This window comes from Balaenoptera ricei, chromosome 9 (genome assembly GCF_028023285.1).
Source record: "Balaenoptera ricei isolate mBalRic1 chromosome 9, mBalRic1.hap2, whole genome shotgun sequence".
Taxonomy (NCBI): domain Eukaryota; kingdom Metazoa; phylum Chordata; class Mammalia; order Artiodactyla; family Balaenopteridae; genus Balaenoptera; species Balaenoptera ricei.
The window spans coordinates 19352198-19370066 of record NC_082647.1 but is presented as its reverse complement, the minus strand read 5'-3'; the positions used below and the strand labels follow the sequence as shown (position 1 = coordinate 19370066).

Below are 17869 nucleotides of genomic sequence, written 5' to 3'. Positions count from 1 at the left end.
TCGTCAGAAATGTAGATTTTCAGGCCCCACCCAAGCCCTATTACAGGACCCCCGAATAAGGTTTGTTTGCACACCCGGGGTTCCCCTGCTCTGTCCACTGTACTGTTACTGCCTTCGTAGCCACAACTTAACCAACTCAATCGTGAGTTTCCCATAAAAAATGTTACCCTCTGTTGAAGCAAGAAGCCTTATCATGAGTCACTACTTGGTAGCATTTAATGATAATTGAATAGGCATTTAATTCAGAGCGGTTAACCTGTCTCAACCTTGAGTGTCTGCTGTAGTGCTGAGCACTAAATGCCTGTGTGTCAATTACGCGTCGTTCTGACTATGTGTCAGCTGCTAATAATCACTGCTTGCTTGAAACTTAGTTTGGTTTGTTCTATTGAAATAACGCCCTTGCTTCTATTAACTTAAGGTGTTGTGAGTTTTAAACGTTTTGGGACTTACAGAAACCTGTTCTACCTTCCGGCAGCATCACCTCTGCTTACCCACCTCTGTATAACTTTCCTGAAAAGACATGATTTTTCGCCCTAACATCTTCAGTCATCTTGTATCATTTCAGCCCTGTTTTTGAAAGAAAGAGAACTATGGGTTACTTCTTGTGTGTCACGTAGGCAGAACGTCAGCCTCTATTTCTCCCTCTGTGCCTTGGCTGTGCCATATGGTCTGTAGGATCCCTTCCAATGTCATTCTTCTCTAACCCCACATAACGTGATTTTTCAAGCCCCCCAAAACAAAAACATTATGAAGACACTGGACTGTATGTGAAGTCTACTTGATTATGTTTTTTCAGCCAGTAAAAGGATCCCTCATTGATTCGCACTCGTTTCTCTGTCCGAATAATGAATGCCTTAACGCTGTGTAGCTTCCTTGCCTCAGATCCTTGTTAGAACAAGTAAATGAATGAATGAATAAATGGATGAATGAGGCCTGTCATCCATCTCAACTATAATCTGCTTTCTCAAAGAGGCTGGGCCCTCTGCTTTTGAACAGCTTAAAAGATTTTCAAGCTGCCAGGTGAATGTGTTTGTTTTATATATTATAATCACCTTCAAACCATGTATATACTTAACACCCTAAGCTGTTCTTCAACTTCCATAGCAGAAGAGGTTAGGGAAAAACCTACAAAAGAGCAGGCATCCAAGCCATCCCCAGGGACCATCACTGTATAGGTCAGGCCCATGCTGGTTGAAGGTACAAGCATCAGAGTCACTTCATTCTTCTTCCACGAACTCTTTCTCCTACAAGAGTAATTTTAAGCCAGTTTATGTATAAGATAATGTTCTCACAAAATTAAACCTAGGAAAAATAGCACGCTGTAATATAGTAACGATAACAACCATTTTGCTAGACATGCCTTAGAATGTCTTGTCCACCCCTATCTTTTCCATGCTATAAGTAAAGTGTGTTTCTGATTTGTTTTGCAGGGCAGCCTTTGTCAAGGAGTCAGAAGTTCTTATTGGGAACCTGGGTGATAAATTAATCCCTCCACAGGACATCCTCCGTGATGTCAGCGACCTCAAAGCCTTGGCCAACATGCATGAGAGCTTGGAATGGTTAGCAGGTCGAACAAAGTCGGCTTTCTCCAATCTTTCTACATCCCAGAGTAAGTACCAGCAGGGTGGTTCCTGTGGGGACAGCTGAGGAACTAGACTGAATACTTTCATTTGAAATGCGAGTGTGTCTACACATCGCCATAAGGGGACATGTCCGAGTTGTTGGAAGATCTGTGCAAGAATTCTGCTTGTGCTGAGCCTCTGGTACTTTGTGATTCTGTGAAAGGAAGTAATCTCAGCTTCCCCATGTGGGGCGTGGGAAGCCAAAAAGGTCCATGTTAACATAGCTTGATGTTAAACCTTAGAAACACCAGATTGTGTAAGATTAAACCACTGTGTCTCAAGAACAGAAAGCAATATGTTTTGTCCTCCTTACAACTTCTCAAGGGTAGAAACTGTGTCTCAGAGCTCAAAGCTGAGCACACCGTTGATGTTTTCATTTTAACTGATAGAAAAGGAATGAAAAAGTATCTAAAAAGAGAATAATAGAAGTGATCAAGTTGCTAGAAAACAGAGACAATGAGAAAAACAATTATTCTGGAAAAGAGATGGCTGAAAGATAACTTCATTATACATTTCAAGGAAATTAAGGAATAGGGTCTGAAGTAAAAATGGGAAACCTTTTTCTATCAAGGACCAATGACCAATTATTTCAAAAATAATTTGAAAACTTTGGGACACATAAACTTTATTCAATAAGTATAGCACAAATGTTTTTTAAAAGCATTAGTTCAGAAGTGTTAAACAGTTAAAGGCAAAGAAAAAATGATATGAAGAAGGAATAAAGGAGATGGGAGATTTGAATGCATGAATGGAGGGACAGAAAACAGAATAGAAAAAAGCAAAAGAACAGCAAGAACATGAAAGAAACGGAATCAGCTCTGAAGTTAGTATTAGAGTGAACTGTTAGAAGATTATTAGAAGGTAAAAGCTTGTATTATTTGGACTGTGAACTTCAAAGAAAGTTATTTTTTATCATTGTCTCTTGAAAAGTTATTATTGCTTGATTAACCATGATTTCCAGCCCAGAGAGGGAGCAGATGTGGATGAAATAAACCAGAGTAAATTATGCCCTGAAACACAGGCCCCACGGGCAGAGTTTAGGAGACCTTTGAATGCTCACTTACTTATGATCTCATGCTGATTGTGTAGCTGTCCTGGGGGTCAACAGGGGGTGAGGAAAGCAGATGGAAGGAGGGGGCTTCTGAGATTATGTATTCTGCTTTAGAAATCTTCTTAAAATATTACTTTTTATTTGTACTCTTATTTTTGCACTTTTTAGTATTTAAAATATTACTTTTAGCTGATGATAAAATTGTACATGTTTATTCTTAGAAATGTATTCACCTACTAAGGATAGTTTGGACTCAGTATCGGGTCTGAGCAGACTCTGCCTAAGTAGGTATCCTTGAGAGGTTTTCAACTTTATAACGACCTCATATCAGGGAACCTGTCACAAGTAGTAGTCAGAATTAGCCATTTTATCTCCCAGACTCACCCTACTCCACCAAAAAAAAAAAAAAAAAGTCAGAAAGAGCTGACTCCCTTTTGCTAGTTGCAAAATAAACAGCTCTGAAAAGGGACCAGATGCCCCTTTTCCTAGTTTCCTTTGACTCTTGCAAATGTAGGGCTGCTTGGGTTGGTTTGTTAGTGACGATTGGAAGGAGTCCTCTCGTTCGGTGGGCCATCAAAGTCTAATATTTAATAATGTAGTCTCTTATTTTGGTAGCACAGCCTCCCAGATTTCTGTTCTGTCCATCCTAAAAGAGCTCCACAAGGCAAATAGGACACAGCCTCCATAGCAAGCCACTGAGTGATTCACACAGTCCAACCTGGCTTCAGCTGTTCTCAAAAAGAGAAAGATGCTCTCTGAGTTATGGTCAGCTTTGTAATTGCACCGTTTACCTGTTGTGTTCACGTCACTGAGAGCCCCTAGTACAGCTGATGTCTAATTCATGTCTTCCAGCACCTCTGTTATTCTGGCAAAGACCTCTTGTACCATGCCCATTAATACCTCTCATGTGCTCAGTTCCGTTTTATAGGTTGTACCTTCTCAGTTCCTTTCAGGGTGATTATTCCAGCCAGTGAGTGATTTAAGTGACTGTTAGCATTTTGACGATCAGTACAAAACCCAAGTGAACTGTAATCACTACTTATGTTGTCTTTGTAAAAACAGAGCATCCAGCAAACCTGGTTTATTCTGCTAACAACGTGCCTCGCTCACCCACACGCGTCTATTCTTTGAATTCCCAGGAGAGATGCCCACTGATGTTTATAATTTGAACAAAGCAGGGAATGGGTTACTTTGATTGCTCCATGTCAGTGTGACTTTAGAAAGGGAATAAAGGACAGCTCTTTATTATTCTTTTGAAAAGTGAACCAAATGATTACCTCAACAAAGGTGTTGCCAAGTCTGGAGACTCGATAGCATGAAGAAAATGCCAGCCTTTTGTCTAGCACTCATAGAGACTCAGGATGGGGAAAAGTCAAGAAAAGAAGCATAGAAGTTTCTTTTTTCGTCCACATCCTTTAACTATTTGGTATGGTAAATGCCATGCTTTATTATAATTAAGAAGCTACGGGCTTCCCTGGTGGTGCAGTGGTTGAGAATCCGCCTGCCAGTGCAGGGGACACGGGTTCGAGCCCTGGTCTGGGAACATCCCACATGCCGCGGAGCAGCTGGACCCGTGAGCCACAACTACTGAGCCTGCGCGTCCGGAGCCTGTGCTCCACAACAAGAGAGGCCACGATAGTGAGAGGCCCGCGCACCGCGATGAAGAGTGGCCCCCGCTTGCCGCAACTAGAGAAAGCCCTCGCACAGAAACGAAGACCCAACACGGCCAAAAATAAATAAATAAATAAATAAATAAATAAATAAATTTATTTAAAAAAAAAAGAAGCTACTAATGGAATGGAATGGAGGAAGTTTGCAGAAAATTATTTTCATAGTAGAAAATCTCTTTAGATATTAATAGCAGTATTCTCCTCCACCTGAAATATTTCATGTCATAGTGAAGAGAGTATTGCATTTTAGTGGCAGAGCATGGCTGGCCACTTGCCCAGGAGATGAGTTGACCATTTTTTCCAAGACAGTTTTTCCATCTCTTTTAGTATTTGCCTAAGCATCACTGTGTTCTTTACATTTAAAAGAGTCTCCTCGCCTCATGTAGATCCTGACTACACCAAAGGCACTGCTCTTACCTTCACAGTCCATGGTTCCTGCTCCATTTCTCCTGGTATTCCCCTGCTCAGCCTTCCTTAAACCTGTTCTACTTAAGATTCTTTCTGTTCAAAGTCACAGCCCAATTAAAAGACAAAGCATCGATTTATAAAACTGGTAAATCAAAAGACTTCAGGTGTGGCTGGATCCAGAGGTTCACAAGATAATACCATGTTACAGACATGTTTACACACCTGCTCTCTCTCCCCCACTTTCTCTATTTTTGGTGTATTCCCTTTATTGCTTTCCATCTCAGGTAAGACCTTTTCATATGGCAACATCCTTGGCTACCAGCAGCCCCAAGATTATTTGATCCCAGACAAAAAAAGCATTTTTGCCAAGAGCTCCTGAAACAGTCCTAGAGAAGACTTGGATTGACCTAACTTGACCTCCTCTCATGGGTCTCTCAGGTTCTCTCTGTATATGCCTTGTTTTCTGACTCTTCACCCCCAACTCACGACTCAGTCTCCCACTCCCACTTCTAGAATCTCTTTATGTTCAGGGTCTGTTTTAACAAATATGCTTTCAGTGCAAGGAAGTTGAGCAGGATCATATGTAGCATTGGGCATTCAGGATCTAGGTTTATACATATTTTCTCTCATTGATCACAATTTCAATCTTGTAGTAAAGGCACAGAATAGTATCTGTAGTATCTGCTGTTTGTAACAATCCTAAATGAGAGTCTGAGATTAACTGTTATGGTTAAGAAAATTCTCAGCAAATTGTGACCTAGATAAAAATTAAGAGTGTATTCAGTTGGAACACTAATGATTTTCTTTTGTATCTTATCCTTTTGTTTTAAGGATGTGTTGCCTTTAAAAATAGAGTACAGAGAACTTGAAGGGGGCTCCAGAGCTTGTTTTGACTGCATTTGCTTCCTCAAGGGGGCGCCTCCTTTCTCGGATTCTGTAAAAAAAAAATCTCCAGAATTAGAGAATCTAAAACTTCCTTGATTATATATTCTGCTCTTTAAGTAACCTTACCATCAAGGAGGTCATCTGTTTTTTATTAAAGTCCCTTTGCTTCAGTCTAAACCTCTTTCTTCTGTCCTATTCTTCAGAAATTAAATGTTGAATATTTTTTCTGTGAAATACTTTAATGTGTCTGAAAACATTTCCCTGGTCTCTACCTGCCCATCTCTGGATATAGTAAAAACTTTTGGCCTGAGGGTCCCACCCAGCCTCTGAGTCCAGGGCAACCAAATCTAGCAGAAGTAGGAGCCCAGATCAGGCCCAAGTTCGCTTACACTCTCTCGGATGGTGGTTTGACTGTTAGCCTTTGTGAATGTGGCCCATGTTGCAAGTTCCTTCAACACCAGTTTTATGCCCTTCTGGCTCCCTCAGCCCCTGTTACCGCAGTTCTTGCTGTGCCCACGTGCATTGATAATAAAAAGTCATACCGTAATCTTTTTTTTTTTTTTTTTTTTTTTTGCGAAACCACAGGGTCAAATAAATCTCATAATTTTGGTTCCTGGAATTGGTTCATGAATTGCAGTATTAGTTATGCAGCTATTTATATACTTCTTTTTTTTTTTTTTATTGTGGTAAGATATACGTAACATCAAACATATCATTTTAACTGTTTTTAAGTGTGCAGTACAGTAGAGTCGTGGGAACTCTGTATTTATTACTATGCAACAGATCTCTGGAACTTTTTCATCTCACATAACTGAAACTCTGTACCCACTGAACAATAAATACCCTATTTCCCCCTCTCCCCCAACCCCTGGCAACCACTTTCCACTTTCCATTTCTATGAGTTTGACTACTTTTAGATGCCCCCTTATAAGTGGAAGCGTGCAGTATTTGTCGTTCTGTGACTGGCTTATTTCATGTAGCCTAATGTCCTCAAAGTGTTATAGCATATGACCGGATTTCCTTCTTTTTTAAGGCTGAATAATATTCTGTTGTATGGATATACGACATTTTCTTTATCCAGGCATCTGTCAGTGGACATTCAGATTTCACCCACCTCTTGGCTATTGTGAATAATGCTGCAGTGACACGTAAGTGTGCAAATTATACTTCTTTCTTAAAGCAGAACTATTACTAGGGATCTTAGAAATCATCTGGTCTAACTCAGATATTCTGCACATGGAGGAATCAAGGCTTCAGAGTGGTCACTCTGCATGTCTCTGCCTGAACTGGTATGGAAACAAGCCCTCAAAATGCCACTTTAATTTTCTCTCTACTACATCATTGTCTTGACCATTACCAAGGTTAAGTACTGGCAGTGATAACAGTTCCATTCATACCCTATTCCTATTAAACTATTCAGGAAGGTCATCATATTTTTTTTTTTTAATGAAAGCACTTTAATGCCTACAGTCAACTTGTGATCATTTCTGATCATCGTCTTGTGTGTAACCAGACTTTCTATGCTTTAAATATATGGAACTATTGCACATATCCTTTTTTGAATTTCATCTTAGTTGTAATAAAATATCTTATTAATTTTTCTCCCTCTTTTTTTGTTCTACAAATATTTTCAAAGTTAGAAACTCTACCTGTCTTGTTATCTTGTTATAGAATATCTTCTAGCTACTGCATTCTCCTATGGCAGCAGCCACTAACCTTTTGTGGCTATTTACATTTAAATTAATTAAAATTAACTGAAATATAAAATTCATTTGCTTAGTCACACTAGCCACATTTCAGATGTTCAGTGACCACTGTATTAGCGAGGTTGTAGAACATTTCCATCAGCACAGAAAGTTCTGTTGGATTGTGCTATAGATCAACACTTAGGTCGCTACTGATAAAGTTCTAAAATAATGCCAGTTCATACAGTTAGCTTTTTGAAACATACTTGAAATGTCCACCTAGTTATATCAAGACATGGATAAATACTTCACTTGTTCAGTCTCCAAATCCCCTGACAGAGAAGTATGTGTTAGGCCTGGCTTTGTCCAAAATTTTTTCTATTGATGCTAAAAGGAAAAGAGTTTAGTGGTCAAATACACTTGAGACACATTAGGTTAAAGAACATTAAATATAGTTCCTGCATACAATAAAACTTTTAAAGTCTTTTTATGTCAACGGAGTAATTACAGCAATGCAGTGTTTCCCAAACTTCTTTATCAATGGAATTCTCTCACCCCAGAGCATCTTACAGGACTTTTCTTTTATGGAACAACTTCTGGTAAACACTGTCCTATGCTATATTTATATAATTTGTTCAGAATCGTTTATTTCTCCCAGCATAGGCACAAGATAGGGCATATGCTTCACTACTGCAGGAATGTAATTTCATATTATTGGCAGATTTGCACACCATCAGATGACTTCTGTTGCAATTTGGTTATTTCGTTACTTGATTGAATTATTTTTAGAAATGTTCAAGTCAACCAATATGAAATGACTATGGCTTCTTTTTTGCTTGTTTCAAACCTGGCTGCTGTCCAATCATTACACTTCCCTCACAATTCTCAAAGATTCCAGCTACTAATGTAATTCCACACCTCAGTTCACTGATGAATGTTAATATGTCCAGAGATTGATTTTTTTAAGAAAAAATTTTGATTTAGAATACTTCCAGATTTTGCGTAAAGTTGCAAAGGTAGTACAGAATTCCTATGTATCTCATACCCAGTTTTCCCAGTTGTTAACATCTTACGTTTGTCGCAACAGATGAACCAATACTGATATATTATTATTAACTAAGGTCTATATTCAAATTTCCTTAGTTTTTATCTGATGTCCTTTTTCTGTTCCAAGATCCCATCTCTAGGATATCATAATACATTTAGTCATTGTCTCTTTAGGCTCATTTAGACTGTGAGAGTTTCCTAGACTTTCCTTGTTTATGATGACCTTAACAGTTTAAAGGAATACTGGTCAGATATTTTGCAGAATGTCCTTCAGTATGGATTTGCCTAATCTCTTTTCATGATTAGACAGGGCTCGTGGGTTTGGGGAAGGAAAACCACAAAGATAAAAGCATTCTCATCGCATCTATCAAGGATAACTCCTGTCAATGTGACTTATCACTAGTGATGTTCTGGGATTGATTTTTAGGCCTCCAATTCATGTAGTCCCCTCTAGACAGTTCCTTCTGAACTCTAGATCGACTTTCCACTTTCCCACCGCAAATTGCTTTTGTCTCTCTTTCTAGTGACCATTTTTTAACATGATGAATGCATCTATTATAAGCCCAACGTTTGGACAAGTTGAATAGCTGCTTAAAAAAATAGTCGTCCTCTACCTTAAACAATTATGCAGTTGATAAAGATTATAATCTTGTGGGTCTGAAAGGCCTACGGAAGGAGATGTTTTTTCTGCCCTGAGCCACTCGATTCGGGCCTGCAGCTACTTCTTAGTTGCCACATGTGCTAAACAATCCTTAGTAAATGTATACAAACATATTAATTTCAGACAAAGCCATGCTGAGATTAAAAGAGCTATCTGAATTTTTCTTCACCAAAAAATAAAGTTTTACTTTAACCCATTTACATTAGGTCCTTCTAATGTGCAGTGTTGACTCAAAACCCATTTACAAGTGAAACTTATTTCCTGACAAATGTCCTTTTAGAGTAGCAATTCTCAAAGTTAGCTGCATGTCAATTGTAATCAGTTGGGGAGTTTTAAAAAATACTGATGCTGGGCCCCACTCCCAGAGATTTTCATTTAATCATTCCAAGGTGTGGCCTGGGCATCCCCAAACCATTCACATCAGAGGTTGAGAACCACTGTCCTAAAGGATTGGTTCTCATCCTTGGCTTATATTAGGATGACCTATTGAGCTTCCGGTCAGACTCTCTGCGGGAGATGCCCAGAGTACCGTGCTTTTAAAAGTCTCCTCAGGCAATTTCAACAAACAGCCAAGGTGGAGAACCACTGATTTTTGAGCCCTCCAGAATTTCTTCTTTAATTTCTAGAGCTCTTATATTTGGGAAATGCTTTATAGTTATTTTGCCAGTTCTAGTCTCAGAAGTTTGGGGTTAACATGACTTCCCATTTTACAGACAAGAACACCAGGCTCAGAGTGTTGTAATTCGTGTCTATACTAGAGTCAGGACAGCTGCCCACTTCTGCTTAGCAGTTCCTAGTTAGCCAAACTGTCCCCCAGATCTGATTAAAAATAAAAACCTTCCTCTTACCTTTTTCAAATCAGTGAAATGAGAAGGGCACAGGAATCGGTGTCTCTCTTAACACAAAAGGCTGTGATTGCCAAACCAATTGAATGAATGTAGAAGTGTTTACAAGTCAATTATATCACTGAAAGTAAAGGTGGACAAGGTCCAGGTGTCTGTACACCCCCCATCCCTCGAGTATATGGTTTTGTCGCCAGCCAGGAGGCCTTTATACATTGCCAACTATGATTCAACATTTTCTAGAAGGTGGAATAGGTATTGAATATGAATAGAGCTCTCTATCATGGGCTTTTTCTGCCCTAATGGCAAATGGAAGATAAAATGCAGACGCCCCCCCTTGCTGTTTGTTTTTCTGCCTTGACACAAATGAGAATAAAAATGTCCCTAGACAAGATCTCCTGGGACATTGTCCCGTTTCAGATTTGCTTTTGTCAAACCATTAAGCCAGAATTTTTCTGTCATGGTTTCATCTGATTATTTTTAATTAAAACTCTGTGTATGGTAATTTCTCTCCTGCTCCGGTATTTACAAGTTTCAAATATTTGTAGACTGTTTATCAGACAGCTCCTCCTCAGCAGTTGCTTAGCCTAACTCTACATACTTAGTGTCTCGAATCCTCTTTTCCAGGTTGGGCTTTCTCTGCCATCATCATTTTTTGGTCTTATCCGTTGTCATTTTCTTCAGCTGACTCTCATTCTGTGGTTTCACTCTTATCATTCCTCTTCCTCAGTTGGTGACAACTTCCAAATTCATTGTCATTGGTTAGTTTCATGAACATACTGTTTACTAAGAAAATTACATTACCACTGGAATTATACCTTGTTCAGGGCTTTCCCACCTACTGTCCAATCTGGAATTTGTTTTGATCTTATCTCATTGACACAACTTCTACTTTTGTGTGAGCCTTTATCACTTTTTTGAAAAGTGTCCAAATATACTTCCATGTTGTACCAGTTTCCGAATTAATCATATGTTTTGTAGGAATGAAAACACTAAACGACAATTTTATGATGATTCAGTTTTGTTCATTTTCAGTCTTAATTGTACTCTATCGTTACTTATAAGCTGCTTGAAATTTATCTTAATGAAGAAAGAATTGTGTGGAAAATCCCTGTGCTCAGGGTGTTCACCTGGTTGTTCTTAGGAACTTTCTGAGACCCGTGTTGTCACAAACAATGGAGATGCTGGTAATTCTCTCACTTTATAAGGAAAAACATCTGGACCCCTCCAGCTCCTTCTCCACATTGATGTACTCTGCACTGTTACTACTGATTATCATCTAAGCTTCAGGCTGACCCATGGGGTTCCCATGTTCCTTTCTTCTTAGCACATCTTAAGTACTGATAACACGGGTTAGTTCCCTTTTTAAGCATTTCTTAGTTTTTTTCCCTTTCCTCTCATTGAATACCCTCACAGGGCTCCTAGATCGTGGTCATTTTGCCTCCCTCTAAACCTCTGTGTTCTTCTTTTAATTCATAGACTCTTTCCCATGCTTCTCCCTTAGTCTTGGAGGCTTATAGTACATATTTGACTTTGAAGTCAAGTACACTTGGGGACAAATGAGGCAAGTTATTGTATCACCAGAGGGAAATTATTTCACCTTTCTGAACTAAATAGGTCTTCTTACTTGTTAAATAGATATGATGATGCATCCTCATTGGGTTGGTGTAACCATTACATGAGATGATGACCTTGGAGTTCTAAGCATGAGACACAGAGTGGGAACTTAATATGGGGTTCCTGGGGTTACTACTATGAATCCTATCACTGGGGCTCTCACTCACTGCACTGCTCCCCGAATACTGGGTCTTCACCTTCTCCCACCCCTTCAGGGTTCTCTTTTATCTCAAGTCTTGTGGTTGCTTTTGAAACCCCGTTAACATCTGTCCTTATTGTTTTTCAAAACTATGAAAAGAGGGTTCCGATGTTGTTGAAAAACATGCCAGAACCAAATACAGTTCCTTCTTGTCAATCAGCTGGTCATCTCTCGGGTCCATTGTCCTGTGCCGAGTACTGATTTGAAAACAGCACCCTACCTCCCTCAGCAAGGAGGTGATTATCAGTTGTGCAGCTATGGAGGGCTAGTGCTGTGGGCGTTCTGATGTAATTTTGGAGTTCTCAGTATCTACTCGTAAAGAATTATGTGGCTGTTTCTTTGAAAATGCCAACATTTGTATCCAGAAGGGAAATATTTTATGAAAATATGGTAATATCATGGATGGCTTAAATGTGGTGACTGGGAGCTTCCAGATGAATGATTGTATCTTCAAACAAAACTCTAAAATGGAAACAGGAAGAAGAAATAGGAATGAAAATCTCTGGGGAAAGGGGGAGGCAGAAGAAGGTGGAAAGCAAGAGAGGGCTTTAAAATGGCATGCTGAAATAGCAGAGCCAGACGGAGGAGAGGGTGGAAGTGCAGAATTACCCGGGTTGACACCCTGAGCGGAGGTGAGGAGCAGTGGCTACTAGGGCAGCAGGTTTTGAACGAGAAATCGGAGGGGACCGACTTGGCCGCCAAACAGAAAAAAGAATCTCTTATAATGAATGAGAAGTAAGTGAAAGATTGTACCTGAAGGCACTGATTGTGCTATTAAATCTAAGCTCTTATCTGGAAAAGCCCTCAGATAGTTGGGTACTTTAAAATGTGAGATAAGCCCCCTTACCAACATGAAGCCATGACTTCATGAACTTCTCACTAGAAAAAGAATGTGTCTTTTAATTTCTTCACCCTCGAAACTAGGCGTGGGTATACTACAAATGCAGGGGACCAGGAAAGATGAATCCTGATGGGGGAAACAGAGGATGGAGGGCTGGCCTGGACTGAATGGAAGAAATCTCTATCGCTTTGTGGGATTGGATTTAGAAAAATGTTCCAAAACATTTTTGGATGTAAACTGAATCTGCTCTTTCAGACAGCTTACTTATTATAATCAGCAGTACACAAAGACCCTTTGCAGTCTGCCAGCCCCCGGGAAAGTGTAGCAAAGGGACGGTATGCGCAAATGTGTGTGCATGTGACAGTCCCAGAGGATGCCACGATGCTGACAATGGCACTCAACATTTAGACGGCATTTCATACTTTTTCAAGAACCTTTATAATCATTAATTCTTAATCTTTTATCCCTGCTTCAAGCTGCAGTTAATAGCCTTTATTCTCTCAGTTTTACAAAGCATGATCATGAAACAGAAGTTTGGCCATTGGCCCAAGGTCAAAGTGAGACGCTGACAAAATCTAGATTGAACCGTACTGTTCTCAGAGTGCAGACCACAGTGTCTAGAAAAACAACATAATCGCCTGTTGCTAGTGTGCCTCAGAACACCAAACTAGCGCACCTCTGTTTCCCTCCCGGGGATAATGCTATTCTTTAGTTGTCTGCCAAAATCACAACAGCAAGATAAATGCCATGCTGCATCCCCGAATGCGTCTATGAATGACACTGGATGCACTTTAAAGGGGGTGGTCTTGACCTTCACCTGCTGTAAGAAACCGAAGCTGGAAAACCTCCACCTCCCTGCCAAGGATCTATTTTGAAACCAAATTTTATAGTCGCGTATTTAGGGAAAGGTTCTCATTTACTTTATTATCCTAAATTCAATATTGTAATTTATATCCACTCTTATAAACTATACAATAAAAATGTAAAAGAACTCCCTTCTTCTTCATACGAGGTACAGGAATATATCAGGTATAGGTCTCCAAGGCACAGTGTTGTTTATGAATAGCAGTTAATTCTGTGTACTAACATCTTTGAGGTCTGGTCGTTGAATCCTAGGTGAATTTGACTGGAGTTCTTAACTAACAACGTAATCCAATTTTTATGAAAGGAAGAATAATGAGGACTTTTCCGTAAGACTAATGGAAAACCTAAATGTTTTTCTAGAAACCAAGAATATCTGATCAGATTCTTCAAGGAAGCAAAAATCCTGTAAATGTCAGAAAGGTGTTACATTCTGGAAAACCCCTTTGGTCAAATTCATCTAAAGAAGGTGCTACTTGTAGGTGACTTTTCAGCAAGTCTGTCAAAAGCTTCTTGCTACAGATAAAAATTCAATAACCTTTCACTGTGGATGTGCCACAATTATCACTCATTTAAAAACAGTCCCTCTAATAGAGTATTTTATCATGCTGGACAGTCTCTGCATTGTTCATTATTTAGTGTTTGCTGAGCTGACGGCACTTCTACAGCACTTCTCTTATCTCTACTTCTTCAGAATTGGATTTTATATTTCTGAACCAGCCAGATATGACAAGTCATTTTCTTCCCTCTTGTCTTTTAAGAAACGCAAACTTGATTTCTTTTTTTTTCAACAATCACCACTTAAAGTTATTGGAAATGTCTGTATTAACTAGCATTGGGATATGCAGTGGAAGACTATTGCATTTTAACTGCAATTGGGGTTTCCTCTCTTCTTTTTCTTTCTTTTTATTTTCCAGTATTTGTGTATTCTGTATCTCTTTGGAACCTCATTCTTCGAAAACACACAGTGTATGGCAAAGATGAGGTATTATGAAGCCTGATGTTGCTAGAAGACAAGGTATTATTGGAATTATTGTATTCCTGAACCTCAGGAAAGGTGGTGATAAGCTATGCAAGTGGGTCTCTGTATATAAAGATTGTCTTTATATGAGAAACTTACTGAAAGGAAAATGATGAAGTCATTAGCCTAACACCTGGGGTGGGGGGGATTGCCACTTCAAACAATATCTCTTTCTATATATAGCTCATTATTGAGAATCTTAACATTTTAAGTCTGAAAAAATTCAGCTACCTGTGATTCCAAGTGAATGATTTTTAAAAGATCCATGACACATACTTTTAGGTGTTTACATTTTATCCCAGATTTTATCTTGGCCACTTTCGTGGAATAGTTCTATTTTCAAATTAAGATCAAGCCTCTTCTCTTTATAATGAGGAATCTCTGGGAGATTTGGGTGAGGCAGCCCGAACAAAGGATCAGAATAAAGTGGCCACATATGCTCTGACTTTATTGGAAACTCTCTCCTTGGGCCTACTGAGGACCTGTCCATTTTCTCCAGGAGAGTCTGTTGCACCATTTTTAGGGAAATAGAGAACTTCACTCAAGAAATGATGACAAGATTTTTGACCTTTTATGCTACAGCCTTTAAATAGTGGTGCCAGAATACTGAGAAAGACCGTGTAGAGAGAAATTCTCACTGAAATATTAATTTTAAGATTTATGGATTATTATTGTAAGTATCAAAACAGAAATAACATCAGAGTCTTTTTTCGTACACTAATTATAAAGGCCATCCTGTAGGATCAGCCTTATGAGGAAAAATATTTGCTCAAACTTTACGCAGAGAGAGATGTTCAGAACTTCTGTCATGTCTACTTCTGAAAGAGGGAATGTGATGAAAAATCCACCCTCGTATTATTTGTTTAAAGGTACCACGAGCCCAATTAACGCATTTGCTCAAGCCAACAGCCTTTGGGCTTCTCACAGAAATCTTGGAAGTGTGCTAGAGAAATGCCCCCGTGAAAGAGTTTTGCATATGCTGCTGGATCTGCCTCAATCTGCGAAGCACAACAGGGGTCGCTGACAGACAGATGGCTGCCACAAGCGCCACCAGTGGCCAGAAACTCTTCCCACCACCTCCTGTTCCCACAAACAAGCGGGGAGAGATGCTTTTCTTCAACACCATGCCTAGACTTTCTCTCCCCTGACCCAGCCCTACCCATGGAATATTGAGGCAAGACCGACATCTAACGTTACAATCCTGCCTTATTTCTATTCCTCGGCACCAACATAACAGAGGAGCATGACCTTGGCCTTGCACAAGGCACTTCTGATATCATCGATGATATCGTCTGTGTCCTAAATCCCTCACAAGATTGCTTTGAGGATCAAGTCAACTACTGTATGCATGACACCTGATCCAGTGCCTACTATACAGTGATCTCTCAATAAATGGTAGTTTTTTCCTTCTGTTTCTTCTCTCTTTAAACTCGTTGCCTCAATCTTAGCCATCCTAAGAATATTTCATTTCCGACTCTCATTTTACTGTCCATATTTGCCCATGATGGTGCTCAATGTGAAATGCCCAGGTCCGCCTCCAGTTTCCCCCCTTCTCCTATCCTTCCTGTTGATAACTGGCCCATTCTGCTTGATCATTTAATTTCACCGCCAAGGGATCATTGGTACATTGCATTTGAAATTCGACTTTGAGCACTTACGTTTAACAGCCTTCCAGGGTCCATGTGGCCTTTGAACTCAGGCACAGGGTGTGTTTATTCAGGGCCACAGTGAGTGAAACTTAAGGTTAAACCTCAGCTCTCATTAAATGACTTTCTCTGTAAACTTGTACTCCCGTGTCAGGAGATATGGAAATGAAGAAACTGCTGCACTGTGGTTTTAGTAAAAACTATAAGAAAAATGACAGACCATCCAACCCCAGAACCAGTAGGAGCTCTGAAGCTCTTGGGCCTTTTAGAGGCATCAAAGGATTCTGTCTGTATTCAGCTGCATTCTTTTGTTCATTAGGGACTAACTTGTAACATGTCTCATTGAGTTGATTGTTCCTATGGACTTTTTTCAGTTAGATGTCTTATAAATTGTTTTATTTTTTAAAAAGCAGAATAACTATAGACTATTAAATGTCTCAGTAGCCCTGAATATCCCTAGGAAGGTGAACAGGATACTGACACTTCATTAATGCCATAAATGGTAGAATTTTTAAAATAAGAAATAAATATGCATTAATTTAAAACATCTGCCATAACTTTAACATACTAAAATTTTATTAGCTATAGTCTGTAATGTTCAGTAGAATTCTGATGGCAAAGTATAACTTAGTCCAAAGTAGGATTTTTCTTATAAGGATCTAAGGAGTTCAAGCCATTCTGGTCTTTAGATTAAGAAGTTAAGATTTTCTTTTTAAATTGAAGTATAGTTGATTTACAGTGTTAATTTCTACTGTATAGCAAAGTGATTCAGTTATAAATACATATATATGTATACATATATATATGTATATGCACACACACACATTCTTTTTTATATTCTTTTCCATTATGGTTTATCACAGGATATTGAATGTAGTTCCCTGTGCTATACAGTAGGACCTTGTTGTTTATCCATTCTATATATAATAGTTTACATCTGCTAACTTCAGATTCCCAATCCATTCCTTCCCCACCCCCCTCCCCCTTGGCAACCACAGGTCTGTTCTCTATGTCTGTGAGTCTGTTTCTGTTTCGTAGATAAGTTCATTTGCGTCATACTTTAGATTCCACATATAAGTGGTATCATATGGTATTCGTCTTTCTCTTTCTGACTTACTTCACTTAGTATGATAATCTCTAGGGCCATCCATGTTGCTGTAAATGGCATTATTTTATTCTTTTGTATGGCTGAGTAGTATTCCATTATATATATGTACCTCATAGAAGTTAAGATTCTTAAGTGCTAATATGGTAATTTCTATGTCCACTGTTGCGGTAATGGATTATTCCATGATTTCCCTTGTATACCAACCCTTTACTAAGGATCACTTCTTAAGGTTTCACTTTCATCGTGAAACAACAGAAAGACTTCATTATCACAGAGCTTCTATTACTTCAGCAGAATCATTTGAAACATCTAAACAGTTGAGAAATGCATCCCAATAATATACTTAGAAAGGATGAGAAGCAAGAATAGTAAAACTAGCTATTTAGCTTTAATTCTATAGGGATCATTTACCCATATTGCAGTTCACTTAATTTTCTACTTTCCACACTGAATTAGTCATGTGAATTAGTTAACAACCCTGCCACCACTGCCAGATCAGCTAGTACTGAGACTTCTTTCCCTCATCAATACTCCATATTGGCTTAGATTGTACACCAAAGCGCCAGGTAGAAATCACACCTAACCCAGGCGTGCTGCACAGGGCCTAGTGAGTAGTACTTCATGTTGATACAGATGTTGACAAGGGCAGTGTTAATTATCAGTATCAGTAATAAAGCCAGTTCAAGGCGTATCTCCTTGAACATA

General features: G+C 39.1%; 1 protein-coding gene across 1 annotated transcript in view; it reads left to right on the top strand.

Moving 5' to 3' along the window:
• Nucleotides 1-17869, top strand: part of EXOC4 (exocyst complex component 4) — an 823186-nt gene that overhangs the window by 694203 nt on the left and 111114 nt on the right. Inside the window, exon 14 of the mRNA XM_059933354.1 lies at nt 1431-1609. Coding sequence (XP_059789337.1) covers nt 1431-1609 — 179 coding nt within the window. The remainder of the gene's footprint in view (nt 1-1430; nt 1610-17869) is intronic.